The 18962-nt window shown below is 39.1% G+C and overlaps 2 protein-coding genes across 2 annotated transcripts; both read left to right on the top strand.

The window, feature by feature from the left end:
• Positions 1-853: 853 nt before the first annotated feature.
• Positions 854-2119, top strand: LOC146473611 (uncharacterized). Its single transcript, XM_085118323.1, has one exon. It carries the CDS (start codon positions 930-932, stop codon positions 1350-1352), a length of 423 nt encoding a protein of 140 aa, XP_084974449.1. The 5' UTR covers positions 854-929; the 3' UTR covers positions 1353-2119.
• Positions 2120-10131: 8012 nt separating this feature from the next.
• LOC146473610 (uncharacterized) lies at positions 10132-11177 on the top strand. Its single transcript, XM_085118317.1, has one exon. It carries the CDS (start codon positions 10214-10216, stop codon positions 10634-10636), a length of 423 nt encoding a protein of 140 aa, XP_084974443.1. The 5' UTR covers positions 10132-10213; the 3' UTR covers positions 10637-11177.
• The last annotated feature ends 7785 nt before the right edge of the window (positions 11178-18962 follow it).

Raw genomic sequence — 18962 nt, 5'->3', positions numbered from 1 at the left:
TTTTGCATGTTAATTTCATTTCGACTTCTCCCGCTATAATATATGAAGATGGTGTTTAAAATTACTTTTGCTGTTGAATTATGGAACTGGCTATCTGCGGAAACTGTTAATGAGAGCGGGTTTGCAGAACGGAGATCAGATCGACCAGATGTGGAGAGTTGTTATTTTGATTCGGGTTTGTTTACATTTGTCTTCCAGTCGTCAGTCGCCAGTGGCTCGTTTGTTGACATATAATGTCTCCCTCTCGAATAATAAAATTATTTATCAGATTTCCAAACGTTTTTCTTCGTGTTAACAAAATAGCTTCCTAAATCTGTAAACTTTTACGTGCCAAACATCAAATGTTCCACTTTCTGACCTTGTTGCATCAGAAGTGTTATTTAATACGTGTTTCAAAGCGCCAAGCGAATCATTGACAATCCGACAGCTGTCAATCCAAACAATGGCGAGATGAGCACGCGCTTAAAGCCCTTATCACGAACTTATCACGCTCGAATACACCGCAAAAACCGCGCTACATTTCGCGCACGTCACCTTTATTTAGCGAAATATAACCGGAGTAAAATTTCTTGGGCATGTTTAAGCTAGTTTGTTTCATTGTCCCAGCAGAATCAAATTTAATACGAGAAAAATGGGCTGACCTCTGTTGATTTGTGGGTCATTGAAGCGATGTGATGTTATCGTATTCCATTGTTATTGAGCAAAAGTAAATAGCACGCCCCATCAAGAGCTCGCTCTCTGATTGGCTCGCGGTCGGGCAGCTTATGAATTATTGATTGTTATTTAGAAATTCAATATCTAGTTAAAATTGCGAGCACGTACGCTTTGCGTAGGTGTAAAAGAAACCTAATTACTTTCTTCCATCAGTTGTGTTAGAGCATTTGAAGTGGACAGAGCTTGATTCGCGAACAAGGGAAATATTCGGAGTTATGTGCAAAACAGAACCATTCAAAGAGGATCCAGCGCCGGTGTGTCTTCCTCACGACGACCGACCACTGGCAATGAAGGATTTGAACATGGCTAAAGTCTTCGATTTCGACTTCAAATATGGCAAGAAATCCGCTGTGGATTTCCACGAAGATCTTGCAGCCATCGATCAGAGTATGATGCAAAGCCCTAAAACGGTAGTCCGCCGTCGCAGGATAATAAAACGACGAAAGTATCCAAGGTTTGGGTTTGTACCCAGCCTGGAGGACATTAAAGAAAACGAACTGTTTGTAACCTCTGAGGTCGCTGTTGAGGAGGACAAGAAAGACTTGGCCGCCATACATCGTGAGCGCGCACTCAGTTGTGGCATGGCAGTCAGAGAGGAAGGTCGCCGCCACCGTCACAAGCGACATTCAAGGCGATAAAGAAAAGAAACATGACCATGTCTGGCCAAACACAGACCCTAATCTATGGGTTTTAGAACGTTGATTCGCTCTACCAAACAAGAACTTCGCCGCGCCTTTGCTGGCTGCGAAGATGTTGACGAAGCGTTTCAGCACGGGACAGACGAACGTGCTGTATGTCAGCTTGAGAATCCTTTCAGATGAAATTAGACTTTGCCATGACTCGGCAAAAGGAAAAGATTTAAGGACAATCTCGAAAATGGAGAGAGCGCAAGGACGGGGGTGATGAAATGAACAACTGTTGTTGCAATCAACAAGCTTGGAACTTTGTTGGTTTCACCAGGTGCTTCGTAAACAAATTCACGTGATGAATTGTAAATTTTAAAATCGAGGAAAGAAACCAACTCAACCTGAAAACGCAGCTCACTATAAAATGAACAATGTTCGTTTCTTGAAAGCTAGAAGGCAACTTACATTGCTTTGAGATCGATGGAACTGTGTAAAAAGTAGCATCGACACAGAATTCGAAAGCATCAGAGGTAGCTATGAAAAAAAAAACATGTCATTATTTTCTCTCTTCTTTAGCTTTATAAATGCTTATAAATACCCTAGGATTACAAAGATGGAAAATTTATTTATTGTGTATTATATTTCGCAGTAAACGCGAATATAAAGATCTAAGATAGTTTTCCCGACGGTGTATCGCTAGCGAACTAAGCGAAGAGGTATATGACAATGTTGTATCATAGTTGTTGAAAAAAAAATTAAAAATCTTGGATATAAACAAAGTTGTAGTATTGAATTTGCTTCAATTAGTTCAGTGAATTTGAAATGATCCCGGGATACTCCAATATTAGCCCTATAAAACTTGAAGAACAACCATTAATCTCCTTGTTTTGTTTAGCGGAGAGACCAATATTGGATGTATACGAACGCCTACTTGGGAATTTTCATTTATTTTTATCCCAGTAAAGGGTTGGAATTTATGCTCCGATGGCAGTTTCGAAGGCGTCTCGTGACTTCACGCTTTGAAAGGCTGCTGTTTACGTCCTGCGGGCATGCATAGAAATACTGTTCCGTCTTCGAATTGATAAGTTCGGAAACGTGATTTAATGTTATTGCAAACTAATGGGTTTTCTGGCTGGATGAAACTGTTTAGTTTCTAGTCAGAGGAAAAGGTTGAAGTGTGCCCTTCCCTTTTGAAATATGATCTCAAAAAATTCGATTTTCTGGAGAAGCCTTGCCTTGAAAAAACAAGGATAAATTTCAGTGGGCTTGCCATGCGAGAAAAACAAAACCTTCTCTTCAAGAACTTGGCCATGCTCTGAATGTATATTCGTGCGTGTTTGTTGATCTGTGGGACAAGTAAAATTATTGTCATGTACCTGTGAAAGCGAAATCGCGGCAAGGTTAAAGGGGTGCGAAAATCCGGGGGGAGACGTTCGAACTTACGTACTGGAACGCTGCTAATGAGCTTGCGCCTCACGTAGCTTCACGTGTATGCTAAACGTTAAGTGAATGAAGTCATAGCGCTGTTTTAACCTGGAAGCACTGCGGTTTGTCATTTGTTGCTACAAACCGATAAGCGTTCAAGGTTTTTGCCGTTGAAGTGGCGACGACATCACGCCTGGTTCGAAGAATGATTTGTGTTTTTTGTTTTCTTTATTCCTGGTGAAACAGAGATTTCGCCGGTTTGCATGTTTTCTAATAGTTGACCATGGACTGATGTTTAGTTAGACACGAGTTAATACTTTGTAAGGAGCAGTGAACTTCTTCAAGGTAGTTTATGTCAAAGCAACATCGTTAGTTTTTGCTGACAAAGACCATCTGAATGTGACATTCCCTGATAGTTTTGCTGGTAGTGGTCTAGTAACAAAGGAAATTTGTCATCATCGATCATCGCTTGCCCTGAAACCGGGCTAAATTTAATTGTGATATGCACCGGAAACTATTTATAACCTTACACGGTTTCCATTTAAGATAGTGGATGTTTATTTTAGTTATGACTGTTGTTTTGGCGATCGCGAATGACTCCAAAAACAAAAGAAAAGAAACACGGGACTGTACTATCTACGAACAGTCTCGATTACAGTGCATTCCTTTATAAACAGTGATTAGAAAAGTGCTTCCTAGCCAAGTACATAAGAAGGTGCAAACAGGAACAGAGATTGCTTTAGGTACGAATATCAGGCCTTAGAAACGAAAAATCTTACTCTGACCTAAAATAATGTAAGAGGCCGATTTGGTGAACCGCGCTTCACTCCTTCCCCTCCCTAAATTTTGACTAGTACAACCCTCCCCCCCCCCTCCCCTCCACCCTGGGTAAACATTTGATAAGGGCAAAAGCCGCGAAAAGGCGCCTTTTAATAGGCAAAACTGCACGATATCTGCTCAAAAATTTTGCTTTAGATGCTACAAACTAAAACCAAACACAATCCATTGCAATTTGGGAGTGGATTTAAATTTGTGATTCGTTTTGAAAAGGCTGGCATCGCGCCTGTATGGCCAAGTGCCACGAAAGCGGAAATCCGGTCGAGTGCGATGCCAATATAAAATGTCTTAATTCAAAAGCGCATGCGTGCGCTTATGCAAGCATCACTTGGAATATTTTCGACTCTGCATCTTTTGAGGCTCGCTCGTTTAAGAAGCAAAGTTTTGCAAAGAAAATATAATCGATCTTTATTTACATTCCATGTACTAGAATTAAGCACCTTTTCCCAGGCTTTTCGATTCTCGAACAGCGCGTTTTTTTCCTTACAACAACCCAACTCCCACCTCCGCCCCCTTCCCCACCCCTCCACTTTACATTGAAGCGAAAGAGCGCAGTGTGGCTAAAAGAGCTTACTGCTTCCACAAAAGCGACCACGAAGAAAAGAAATATCGAAAGAAAAAAAGAATGTATAGATGTTTTTTTCGCTCTTTTGCCTGAATTTTTGCTCGCTCATGTCTTATGTCTTACCCAACTCCAAGAAACCCCCCCCCCCCCCCTCCCCACTTTATATAGCCTGGCTATAAATAACATCCCAGTAGTGTGCCGTTATGTAAAAAAGGGAAAATGCTAACGGGATTTTGACGAATCCGCAACCGTTTGATTACCGTGAAGTTTTCCACTCAGGGCAAAGCTAAATTCAGTGTATAAGGACCTGTTTACAAGTAGTGAGGGTAACCCTAGCGTTAGGGTTACAGGCAGATAGGGTTAGCCTGCCCCCAGGGTAACCCTGATCCGCCTTGCAAACGCTCCTTAACTCGCCTACCCGGGAGGATGCCCGGGATCAGGACAAGCTTTTACTTGTTTCCAGACCCTTTGAAAAGTTGAAAAGAGCGGTGAAAATGCATGGCCTAGCGAGTATAACCCGGCTATCAATATAGCCATTTTCGCCTTCCTACACTCACAGACGAGAAACCAAACATGTTTCTGGTGAACGGTCTACAAGCAAGCCAGCCTCAGTTTATTTATTTCCTGTCCGCCATTTTGTTTTCAATTTTCCCGCGCTTTCGCGCGCTTTGTAGTAAAGTTGACCTGAGTCATCACGAGGGTAACCCTACCTGTTAAATTTTGCTTTTAAGGGCTATCTTTTACCGTCTTGCTAAACAGGCCCTTAAATTAGTTCAGACTTAATCCATTCGACGAACACATCAGCAAAATGTACACAAATATCAATAGCATAAGGGTTTTTTTTTTTTCAATAGTTTTTTATTTTATTTTATTTTTTTTAATCAGGCCTTGTTGGCTCAATTTTGCAAAAAGCACGACCCTCTGCTGCTCCAAATGTTAGGCCGTGAAAATCGGTGATTATATTACTTCATTGTTACATTACTTTTCTTAAAATAGGAAACATTGAACCCTGCAACATTTCACATTTACCCTCCCAGCTAAGCAATTGTTTACCTTTAGCTCACTTTCACGGTCGACCAGGAAATAAATAAAATATAATGATGATGATGACGACCGTGATATTCCTGTTAAACGGAAATTGCGAATTATGTAGTTTCCTGATGCGTTTTCCCTAAAGTAACTCCTACTAACCTTTCAACAAGAAAAGCCGCCTTTGATTTTAAACTATTATAAGAACTGAACCCGCAAAACATCCTATTACAAGGTGGAAATCCGTTACAAATATTTAACCGATGAAATTTTACCGCTTGAATCTCTGGGACTTAAAAAATGTTTGGTCAAGAGAGACTTTTCATTTAACCTCTAGCTACGAGACAACTCTATTTCCCGTTACACCACTCCACACTCGTCTGTCACCAAATTTTTAGAGTCACCTTGAAGAGCCAAAGAAACATATTTATGTGAATGGAAACTTTCAAATGCTGTAGTCTAGTTTTGTTAGAAAAAAAAAAACTAAAAAGTTATTGGAACTAGCTAGCCAAACATATGTGCTGTTTCGACCAAACCGTAGGGAAATCAATTGCCTGTTTAACTCTAGATTCAAGACTCTCTTCTTTACTTTATACTCAAGAGCCTTGTCGGCTTCATGAAGGCACTGAATTTGCAATCGTCCTTCGGAATAAATGATAAACTTGGTTCTGGCATAAATCGGGCTTAATTAGTGTGAACGCCTCGGTGGCATAAATTTTCAAAATGCAATTCTGTAGATTCTAGGAATCATGGCAAGAGAATGACAAGCGATCTCCTTTGTGAAAACGTTGGCCTTCAGCAGATATGGGTGTATCTGATCGTGACTCAAAATGTTAATGTCTCTGTTGGTTTGACAATTTTTAAACGTATTTTAATTCTTCACTTTTCAACTGTAAAGATCGCTATTTCCGTCTATGATGTGATGCACTCTCTGTTTTTCATAATTAGCTTTCAAGGGAAGGGCTATTGTCCAGTAAAATTTTATTTCTTAGGTCAGTAGTATCTGTTCGAATTGCTGTTTAGTATCCTTTCTCGTTTTGTCACGATTTTGTTGCGTGTCAATACGTGTTCCCTTGCATAAACTCGTATTAATTAATGCTGTTAAGCGGATGGGGTGGTGTTAGTGTTTGTTATGATGAATAATCATAACAATCTTCGGTCAAGAAAATACGGTAACACAAGTTCGATTTCAGTTATATCATTCACTCTCCACTGATTAATTAGTTACATTTTCGCTTCGATAAACTCCTTGATTCTGCATGAATATTGCGGATATTTCCTTCGACTGGAGACTGGAACAGTGCTGAAGCCCTTACGACCCTAAGTCAGTTTCCGTGCGATTTTCTGCACGCACCCTAATTCATGTCTAATTCTGAAAATAACTATTCGCGCGGAAGAGAATGCTCCTGTTCGTGCAATTTGCCATTGAAAGCATTTTTACAGGTCTGCAATCCAGCTAAAAAAATCGCATAATAAGTTATATTTTATTTTTATTGTTATTTACCATGGTCACTTGCATTAATACGCTGAGTACCGATCTATTTTCGGAAAAATCTCAATCGTCCATGCCATTTTGACATTTGTATTCAATACCGTTTCTACTTGAGATGAAGTCGTCTGCTTCCGAGAATGCAAAAACTGCCAAACTGAGGAAGTTGCAGCTGAGAGGAAGCCCAGAGCTGATATTTGCTTTCTTTAGAGCGAAACAGTTTTCCGGCCGAGAATTGAAGGCTTGGATAAATTCTACCAGCAGGATTCGAGCATTGTTCCGTGATAACCAGCCGGGCATCGGCAATGCCGCTGGAGGATTCCAATCCCCGCCAATCCTCGGAGGATTCTTTCGGTAGGATAATTCATTTTTGAGCGGAATAGCAAAATGTCAATAACACAAGAATGGACAGACGCAATCAGTTAAACAAATATTAAAAGAAGGAAAATAATAAGTTCACAATGAACCCAAATTATCTATAGCATTATGCCTTGCATGTCCATATGGCATTAGCTAAAACGCGGCCATTTAGCAACTCAAAGCTAATCCGTAATATTACCAAGAGATATAGTTCCATGATCGGCGAACTGCAGCTTACTTGATGGCTACAACTTCGCTCTAGTTAGAAGTATTGCACTAAGCAGAAATCGAGTAGAATTTCGTTATCCGAGCAGAATTTTGAGCAGAATACACAATTTTTAACGAGCATTGCCCTAAGGCGGGCAGACTCATACGTTGGTTCAAACAAAACTTATCCAAGCCTATTTCCGGGAACTGTCAAGCCTCCAATAACCAAGGACAACACAGCGATCAACTGTTTCACTGCCCCAAAAGGGAAACGAACTGTCTCTTTCTTCACTAAGGGTCAATTCCTAAACAGACAAACTAACCAAAAATAGAAACGCTCAGTCAAAAACAACTACCAGAAAGTAAAACAAGTTATTTTCACTTAGCAACGGCTGCCAGTGTTACATAATATTTAATAAAAACAGTAAAAACATGGTGGATATATTTCTCGTGATATTTTCCTTTGATCCACTCCCGTCAAAACAAATGCAATATCAAAGCCAAGCCTACACCTAATGAATTCAAAACAAAGCGATGCAGGGACAAATATTTAAACTCAGGCTGGAAATAGATATTATCTGATAAGTTGTATTACTGTAGCTCTATTATTAAAAGCTGATGTAAAAAAAAAAATCAAATCATCGCTAAATCCTGGCACAGAACTTGGTATCGTGTGTTTGGATTGCCTTATAAACCGTCAATAGAGAGACTAAGCACCACGTTTGCGGCAAACGGCAAACGGCAGGAATGACCACGTGACCATGTTTATCCTTCATTTGCCGCTCGCTGTTTTCAGTTTCTCAGAAAAATTGAGCGTTTTTGCGTTAGAGTTAAAGGCCAGCATTATCTTGTACTATTTTCATCTACGTACTCATATTTTCAAGAAAACATAAACGCCAATCTCACGTTTGCCGTTTGCCGTAAACGTGGTGCTTAATCTCTCTAATATGACTGCGATCCATGCATGCATGTGGTTTTCTATTTCATTAACCACCGAATATGCAGAGGGAAAAGGCGGGTGAAGACATGTGTACATGTGATCCCAATGGGTCTTCAACGGGCAAAAAGTCGTTTGCTTGAAGGGCTCTCAGCTGAGATGTGACTGCACCCGGGCCGCGTACATGTTGGCTCAGTTCAAATGCACTCGTACTACTTGATCTTCCTGTCGAACTCAATTGAATTTAGCTCAACTGTACCTCGGCAGTAAATTCAAACGGAAGATGTCTGTACGATTTTTGACTATTACAAAGAGTGAAAATACTGTGTGCACGCAGGTGTCCATGCCCCAATCGCATTAGCGTGCCGAATTCTGAGTGTTTAGATACATATAGGCCTTTTCCATACAAGTACTCAGTCCTTCCGCTCACATCCTTAGGTATCCAGCGGATAAAATGTTCTCCAGCAAATAAACAATTATCCTGCGAAATCGTGCGGAATATCGCCTGATACTTTATAGTCGACAAGGCCGTAGGCCGAGTTGGCTATTTAAAATCAGGAATATTCCGGAAGATTTAGCACAAAAACTGTTTCATTATTTCACACATTGATAACAAAGCGCCTGTAATAAGTTATTGCAGAAAAGTTAGAGACGATCTTCCGAGTTCGTTTAATACTAGTTTATTTTCTCCTCGACAAACGAAATTACAATGATCATAATTGAGTGCACCATGCATGGCCATATTTGAGAAGTACTACAATGTGAATAACAATGCTTCAGCGACGGCTTATGGACCCGCTAGACAAAGCTATCCACTCTTTGAACAACCATAGCCAGAGGCTAGTCCAAGTCTAAAGAGCCGGTTAAGTCTACGCGTGTAACCAGCACAAGCCTCTGAACGGCTTCAGTTAAAATTCACGATCCCCGCAAGCATAACACCTGTGTGTCCGGCTGCTATGAGCATGAGACAGGGACAAAATGCGTGAGGGGACTGGCATCTTTCAATGGTAAACAGCTCGTGCGTACGTTTTACGATCCCTGCTAAAAGAACCCTAAGTTGGAATACTACATTCTTCCATCTCAAAGACTCTATATACTGTATTAACCCCAGCGCCGTGTTTCATCAACCGCTGTTTACATGTTTATAAATCGGCATCGGTAGACACAAACGACATTAAATTGCACCAACGTGACCTCTTGAGATGCAAAGAATCTCCTGGAAACCGAATAACCACAACAATGAAAAGCACGATATTTTGAAGCTACTCTTGAAAATACGCTTCCTTGATGTTATATACATGAATTTCTTTCTACATTCCGATGGTATTGTTTATGAAAACCGAAAGCAAAACTACAAGAAATGGACTGGCAACGTGTACAATACTCACTTCATCTGAACTACAGGCGTTTTAAAATTCTTTACCAGGAATTAGTCCAAACAAACTGTACATTGACTAAAAGTGTTCAATTTCGAAAGGACATTTTCCTTGCCCTTTCCCGCATTTAGGAAAAACAATAAAGCGATTAATTATGCTGGGTACAGGTGAATCATTTGCGTAAAAACCAATATGACTTCTTGTACGTCTAACAATCAAACGCCTACATCGAATTTAACGTGATTCAGTTCTAGAAGCATTTGTTTATCAATCTGTGAATTGCCAAGAAAGAAAGTCTCCGATTTTCATTTTCCATCTGTAAACTACATTGCCCTATACAACATAGCCAAGTATGGGAAGCAAAATATTATTTAAATGGTTACGCCTTGATGAACTACTGATTTGGCTGCCAATCGTTATTGAGGTCGAGGCCTTGTTAAACCAGATTCGATATTGCTTCATCTTGGAGCGCATAACTTGACGTTACTGTCATTGACTTAAAATAACAATGCTCATTGATATTTGCCCGCCGGGGTAGCTTCCAATCCAGTGTATAAAGCAATCGCATTATTTCCTTTCATCAGTTGTGCAAGAGCATTTGAACTAGAAGGAGCTTGTTTTGAGAACTGATAGAAAACCGTTAAAACCATGCGTCAAAGAGGAACTTTTCACGAAGACTCGCCATCGTTTCTTCTACAAGATGAAACACCGGTTACAATGAAGGAACTCAGCTTGGCGAGAGTTTACGATTTCGACTTCAAATACGGCCAGAAAACCGCGTTGGATTTCAACGAAGATCTGGCAGCCATCGATCGAAGTATGATGCAAAGCCCCAAACGAAACCGCCACCGGGTTAAAAAGCGAAGAAAATACCCCAAGTTTCGATTTGTTCCCTGCCTAGAGGTCATTCAAGAAAACGAACTGTTTGAGACGCAACTCGAAAATTTCAAGTTGAAGCTGGACAAAGATTTAGCGGCCATTCACGAAGAACGAGCGTTAGGCTGTGGGCCACCAACGCTTGAGGATGGTCGACGATACCGCTACAAGAGACATTCGAGAAAGTTCTACTAAATCGAATCGAGGAAGAACGCGACCTTGATGTCCATAGAACCCAATCTACGGGGTTTAAAACGAACAAACCGCCCTCGCCGGTTACGTACAAGGGACAATGATCGCCCGTCAGTCACTGTTAAGGTGATGATGTAGCAGTTTATAGCCAACCACGACGGGCATACCTGTAAATCCTGTTCGAAATTAAAGGAACTGTAAACTTTGCTAAAGAACGGAGATCAGAAAGGAAAATCCAGGGATTTTACAACAAGATCAAGAGCAAGTGAGCGCAAGTGGGATAAATGAAACTGTTTTACTTTGTAATCGATTTTGATAGGGCGATGGCAGTACTTGTATAAAGTTCACTTGAGTAGCTATTACCACTTTGAAACACTTCAATGTCGATAGATCAGTAGTATAAATATACTTGATTCAAGCTGTATTTTACCAGTATATACTCGTTGAGAAGTTGGTTATCGAATGGTATCTACTCCATAGAACTAGCAGTGTACAAAGTAAAAATTTTGATCAACCAGAGATCAATAAATTCATCAATCAAGGAGTCACTTGTGTTGTTCATCGTTCATTTTTTCGCAGGTTATACTTAGACAGCAAACGTATATTCAAATCACTGCTTTTCAGATGCATTGGGAGACGTTTCATCTATTTTGGGCCCTAAAATCAACACGACGAGGAAAAAGCGAAGGAAAGCCGGGAATTCTATCAATCGAATAATTTTCCTTTCATGATGTAACCCAGTCTGATATCTTCGTAAACATCACATGAGCTTTGAATAATCAGCCACACGTTTATCACTGATTTTCTCGTCGAAAAATGCGCTCAATAGACGGAAATACTGAAAAACAAAATTCTTGCGACGTTTTTGGTAAATTCCAAGAGATAAACTGCCACATATAGCTTTATCAGGAGTGATGAGTATATGGGGGAGTGGCAGTGTTTTCTTCATCAACATATTCGTTAAGCGCCCAATATTTGGCGTCTTCTGTCAGTACAAATGTTAGTGAAGTAATTTGGTTTGGTTTTAGGTGTGCTTTAAACTTAGTTCAGACGTTTAATTAGTTTGAAAATTTTGATCAACAGTCGCTATTACACTTCTGCAGTCATAAGCAAGGCATCAAACTAGAAATGAAAATGTTGCGAGTGATTTGCATGCATGTCCAACCTCATTTTTCCTTTTTTGGGTATAGTTTTGTTGTTGCGTCTAAATGTCTTTTGACTTACATTATAAATGTTTTGGCTTTTGTTAAGGGTTTTTTCATTTGTAATACTTAGTACCACTTCTATACATGTTCTATCTGACTACGGATTATCCCTTTCTTAGCTAAATTAGCTAAATTATAAAATGTAGCCTTGAATAATATACGAATCAATATCAATATCTTTATAGCGTTCGCAGACTACATTCTGAGGTGGGACCAGTTTATAATGAAAGTTGTTGATCTGACGACTTTTCTTTGGTAGAGTTTGTTCTACATCTTTTCTCATGATGAAATTAAATCTCAAAGAATTTACTTAATCTCGGCTTTAGAATTCTCAGAAGATGTTTGAGGGGAAAAGAAAAAGATCAGCTTGATCTCGTGACAAAGTCTTTCTAAGAAGCTTAAAAGTGCATTCCAGCGGTGTGTCAAACATGCCTACGCATTGCAAAAGGACATTTTTTTGGTTTTCAAGAGTGCCCACAGCTCTACCAATTAACTCAGTTTTTCTGCCCTCGAAACCGAAGCAACTAAAGAAGTTTTCAAAATTCGATTTTCGATCATTTTCAACTGCGAGAAGAACATAAAAAAAGGTTTAAACGGTTGAATACAGATTTGATATTGGCTACAAAGTGTGTAACAAGCCAAAGAATTGTCAACTTGATTATTCGTTACAGGTAAGCGGCACACGTTAATAAATCCGTTACTACCTCGAAGTCTTTCTCCCTTATTTGGCATCCTTTTATTTTGGACGGAAACATTTTTAAAGAGCAAGAAGGCTTGTTTTCGTCAAAAGCGGAAATTGAGTCGCAAGACAGCTAATTGATAGTATTTCAATGTTGTTATTCCAGTTCAGTACTTGAAATATTTTTCGTATCAATTTCAATTTGGTTTTGCATGCAATTTTCAAAAGCGACGAAGCCTTGTAATATTAAGAAATTCATTTCATTTATTCCTGTTCGATCAGGATTTTTTAACTTCACCTGAAACTTTAAGTTTATGCTCGAGCAAGAAGGCCCTATGCAATATGCACGTAGCTATGCTAGAAAGGGGGAGGGATGGGGGCAGGCATCTAAGTGCTACTTATTTAATTGTCAGTACACACAAACACCTCTACTGTCCACCCACGCATTATTAAGGTTGAGACAAAACGAGGAAATATCGTTTAGCTCAATTTTATACATTTAAGACCACTTTGCATCGTACACGCACTGCATATTTCTTTAACTTTTCGTATATCCTACTAATGTCAAATCAAGCTTTCGGTTTCTGTTATCCTCTTTAAAAGCCATTAGCACCTTCTTAGCCTTGAGATAAAACTTCTTATTTCTACTTGAATCGTAATTAGCACTGATATTTGCTTTCCGATCAGATGGCTTGTAGAAGTGCAAAAATTCCCCAATTGTTTCTGTTTTCTTTGCCGTTCCGTTTCACGTTGCAATCTCACGCAAAGTAAGTGCTAGTGTATTACAAGATTTTGACTTTTCCGCAAAACGAAGTCATTTTATATTAAGTGCCTGCCCCGGCTTTGATGGATATTCATCAAATGCAAAAGTTCTTGATCAAATTAAACTTTGTAAATAAATCTTGCATCTTTTCAGTCTACATAATATCCTTCGCAATCTCAGTTCATGCATGAGTCGCTTGATTTGTCGCTTCTGGAAACCTCTCTCTCTCTCTCTCTCTCTCTCTCTCTCTCTCTCTCTCTCTCTCTCTCTCTCTCTCTCTCTCTCTCTCTCTCTCTCTCTCTCTCTCTCTCTCTCTCTCTCTCTCTCTCTCTCTCTCTCTCTCTCTCTCATATTTTAACAAGGTATTGAAAAAATAGTTGTTAAAGAAAACAACTTCATCAGTTCCACGCTAAATACAGATATTTGCTCTCAGATGATCTGGCTTTATTGGTGATAAACAACATTATACTCAACTTGACTCAGTTCAGCTTTGATACAACGTTACAAGAAATGCATATATTTGAACATTCTCCGAGATTTCGAATCACAGCGAAAATATATCTCCAGAAATGTAGCCTGGGGTTTGCATATATATCCTCAGTAGTGTTACTTACAAGATCTTGTCTATCTTGTGAACATTACTGACATAATTTACACTCACTCGCTTCTTTGTTATAATATATTCTGTCGGTCGCAGAAGGCACGTTTTTAACCTCTGTGTTATCAATATCATTCAGACTTCCTTTGCCTTCGACCATCAAGCGAGTCACGTCTTTACGGGTCCTGCAACCCTCTCGAGAAAAGTGTCGTATCTTATAGCTGCTGATATTCAGCGTGATATTTGCTTTAAGGTAGCTTGAAGGACTAAACCCTTACTGAAGTGACTCATCATTTTCTATGCCTCTTTAAATGCGTTGCCCATCTAATTGGTTAGCCTTTGCTTAATTGAGTTATGAAATCATAGGGAGGATCACTGATTTCAGGGCGAATCTCCTGGCAAGCAAATTTCGAAGATTTAAGACCCATTAATAGGGTCTGTGGTTTTAGTTTTCGTCTCCTGTTTCTCCTCCGAAACCCATCCATGGTGTCGATCATTTCGAGTACAGGTCTTCGTTATCTTTTTCCCCCTTTTGGGCACGTTTTTGACTAAGTTTTGAGACCCTCAGCGTCAAAACTGCCGGCATACTATGATAAAAATAGTGGTAAGTTGTATTCTAACGCAAAAGATAAAATATATAAAATACCAGACTTTTCGAGGCTGCTGCCTCTTCATCAGTGGTATGATGTTTACTCGGCGTTGTTCTACTCCAATCCTTTGATCTTAATTCTACTTCGAATTCATAACTGATATTATGCTATGCTCTCGAGGAGACTGTGGCGGTACTTATTGATTGAAATCTCGCGACTTTGTTGGCAAAGATTCAGGAAAATTTTCCTTGTCATATTATTCTCGCCCTCATGTTTGCTTCAGAAAAGGTGATCACGCTCATATGCTAGAATCTGTAAACTGAGTCAGATACACTGATTAAATTGTTATTTTAACTCAGTCACACCCGGTTACCCTTAATTTGGCCAGAGAAAGAGTTTTCAATTAATAGGCAATATTGGAAACATCGCGCTTTTCTTAAAAGAGTGATCGAGAAAGACGGAGTTACTTTCTTGTGTTGGCTTTCAATTACACGAAATTGATTGAATATCGCCTAATTAATTTAGTGCTCTCTTGCACATATGAACGCAAAAAGGCTGAAGTCCTAAACACAAAACAGTTCTGAAACAGACATGTGTTTCATGCAGCACACTGAGGAATCCTGGTACATCAGTAAGTTCCTTTGTTGCATGCCAGTAGAGCTGTTACTACGCAGTATATCGAGCTTGTTTGAGACAAACTCCATTTTTTCTTTGCTAGAAAGTATTATTTTCCCTTTAGGTAAAAAAAAAAATTGTTTGGTTGAGTTTATTGCCGAAAGTTGACAAACAAAAATCATCAGGCAGACCGTGACTCTACGAGTCAAAACATCATAGCACACGTGAGTATTAAAATCAAGAGTTCAAAATAGAATTATCAGATTAAACATATTGCCTTGACAATCTGTGCTATGAAAGCTTCAGATGAAAGAAACTTGAATGTGACACTCCAACTGCAAAATATTTGGCACAGACTAAGTAAAATATCTTGAAACACGTTTCAGTCCTTTGTTCGTCCTTGGTCAGGAACGAATCACTAAATTTTCTGTTAAAACATGGTAACTTTCTTCGATTGCATACATACCCTGACCGAGTATTACATGATTACGTAACAAAAAATGGCTTATTCTCTTATGGGGGGTGAATAAAATTTTGAGAACAACAGTCAATTTTATCAACACTTGCCCATGTTTTTTAAAACCGCAGGCCGATATTTCTAATCATTCTATCAACTTATATTTCTCCCACAGTTTCCTTACAACACGAGAAATTAAACCACGCACAAAAAAGAATGGGATTCTGTACTCATTCACGCAAATTTTAGTTGAAATTTCTGCCTTATTCATGTGCGATATCTGGGCAAAAGTACACCCGAATGTAAGCCCTACCAATGACCTACGATCGTTCATTTGCTTAAATGTCACCACCCCTCCCCTCCCCATCGTGTTTGTGTACTGCTTGTTGTATCACTTTGTTTACGTGTCTTAGGCGCTTGATTGCACGTGCGACGATAGAACACCTCGGATTTACCAAAACCGCCGCAATGAAGATTTGTATTTTTTATTATTATTATTATTCTCTACTTAGAATATTATTAGACATAATTGAAAGGGACGGAGTACAAGGCAAGGACGCCAAGTGATCGGTTACAAATTGCGGAAGAGATCAGTGCAGATCATGAACGGGAGAATGATTCGACTATTGCATTTGGTAGAACTAACTTTTCTTTTTTGATATTCCTTCAGTGCATGTTAGCCCCAAGACGTGGAAATCGTCTTTTAAAGTTTTAAACAGCAAATATTGCTGCCTGGCTTGGGGCTTCTTCATATTCACTTCATCATTATAAATGTTCTTGAAGTAAAACGAGTTCTCAGAAGTAGATTCCAGCTGTAGTTGTGAACGTTTCATTTTGATAATCTAACGGTATTCATGCTCCTCCAATTATAAGCAAGGCATATTAAAATGAAAATTAATAAAAATCGCAAAACTTGCGTGCGCCCATCCTTATCTTTCCCAGGTTGAGTCGTTTTCTCTAATAACTTAAAATATTTAATTTGGCATTTGTCAATTAAGGGTAAGTTCAGTTTCCAGCTGGATGCTTAAATTCCGTCTGATTTTGGATCAACTTTTTCCTTCCTAAATGACATTTTCAATACTATGATAAAAATCAGAGTATTACTTTTAAGTTTGTATATGAAATTCTGTTTTGTGACCATTTAAAATGAAAGTTGCTAACCGAACACAACTATGTATAAATCCTTTGCTTTGCTCGATCAAGATCGAAATGAAATCTTACAGAATTTACCTATTCTAAACTTTCATACTCAAAGGTGGTATTTGGAGAGATCACGGTGCTCTCAATGTCATGACGTAAGAAGATCAACATCACCAGCTGGTGTGCTGATTACAGTGGAACCTCTCCTTACGGACACCTCTCTATAACGGACAGTTCACTTGGTCCCTAAGAGACCGAAATCCATATAAAGCCTACCTCTCTAAAACGGACACCTCTATAATACAGCCACTTATTCCCCTTGGTGTCCGTAATAAAGAGGTTTGACTGTATTTCAGTTGTTTTTCAGGGGTACCCAACGAAAACATTAAAGCAAAATTCTTAAAATGCATGCTGTCTCAGTCCTATGATCCCAGATCGTTTTGTGCGCGGCTGTTAAAGACAGATTTGTGTAAGCTAATTCTGATTGATCTATTCGGTTTCTTTAGCTAGTTGCAGAAAGTTTTAGGGGAAGAAATTTTGATGATTTCCCCGAATTTACAAGCTAAACTTAGCTGGCCTTTTTTCCGCATTTTTAACGACACATCTGCCCCTTCGAAAACGAAACCAATTAGTTTTCCAATGTTACAAAACGAACAAAACTTAGATTTTCTTTACAACTACAGCCGAACCTGTGGATACACGTCACAACACAATAAAAGTGACATTTTATGATAACGTACATTTGATAACATAGTGTACAGCTTATGCACAAAAGCGCTTACAAAATCACTTAGGCCCGGTTCAGACGCCGAACTTTTCATGAGCCGAACCTAATACCTCGAATTAAGTACCTGAAAAGTTCGGCGTCTGAATCAATTGAGAACGGCTGTTTCAATTTGGAACGGCTCAGCCGTTCTTCCCGCCTGGCTCAGCCGGGAATTTCGGCTTTTTACGGCTTTGATTCAGACGTTGAACTTTTCGTGAGCCGAACCTAGTGCATAAGTTATTATAACGTATTTCAAACAAAAAAAAAAAAAATTAAAAATAAAAAAAAAACCGCTAGCATTTCCATTGGTTGTGCTTCAAGTAAATTAAGTTGGGCTAATTAAGTTCGGCGTCTGAATCAAAAGGCAGGATTTTCGTGATTTGGGCCGACCTTAATTTGAATTAAGTTAGGCTCATGAAAAGTTCGGCGTCTGAACTGGGCCTTACTTGGTTAAGAAACGGCAGCGATAAAACGTTTTGACAAAGGAGAACATGGTATAGAAACGGACTGCAGTCGAACCTCATTTTAACGAACCTCTATATTACGAGCTCCTCGGGATAACGAACGATATTCTCCAGCCCGGTCTTTTAAAATGCATGGAACAGAACCCGATCGTTAAATCGAGATTCCACTGTAATAAAGCATTAACGCCAACGTCGTACTATACAGTCACTGTTGCAGGTCTTAGTAAATTTAGTAAACGGTGACCGGTTAGAATTACTGTAATAAAGGGAAGTATTTAATTTTCGCCAACTTTGACACGCGGTGCTGCTTAAAGCAGGTTCGACTGTAATATCCGAATTTCTGAGGTGGTTAAGGTCTTCCGAACAAACAAACTGAACAAAATGAGCATCCGTACAGTTGGGTGATTCTGATATTTTAATTTGTGCCAGGTTGGCCAATACTCTTCGCTTCTAACTTTCTGTAAAGTCGAAACAGCTAAAGAAGTCCTCAAACTTCACAATCGACCTGTAGAAAAATTATAGCTCAAGAGAATAAATTATTTCCTCTTGAAGCATAGTTTTCTATAACGTGACCATTAGTTAGAGGTAAATGAACCACGCATAGATAAATAAGTTAAATTGATACTTTGACTTTGAATACTTGTAATTTATCCCTTTTTCTCCGTCTGCAAATAGTTCTAAACAGTGTAAAACAAACTTGACTTGCGTTGACTTGTTTTCGTTCCAAATACGTGTTGGTGCAAGCCAAAAATAACGAAAAAAATCTGACGTTATGGTGTTATTAGGACGATCGTCAAGGCTAGTGAAAGTAGCTATCGGTACGACTGGGCTTTTGCAACAAGCGTGAATTAGTTACTGGGATTTTTGATTGCTAACATTGCTTTTATTGTAGTTCCACAATTAAATTTTATTTTTTTAACCTGTAGTTTTAAAAAACAATGAAAGCTTTGCAATATGGAGAAATCAGTTTAAGTTATTTGTCTTTAGTGCTTTTGAAGAAACATAGTTTTGTGGTCTTTTGTTTTATTCGGATGTTCACATTCGGATCGACG

This window comes from Pavona decussata, unplaced genomic scaffold (genome assembly GCF_977016875.1).
Source record: "Pavona decussata unplaced genomic scaffold, jaPavDecu1.1 SCAFFOLD_93, whole genome shotgun sequence".
Taxonomy (NCBI): domain Eukaryota; kingdom Metazoa; phylum Cnidaria; class Anthozoa; order Scleractinia; family Agariciidae; genus Pavona; species Pavona decussata.
Note: the sequence above shows the minus strand (reverse complement) of the source record. Positions and strands in the feature narration are given on the sequence as shown.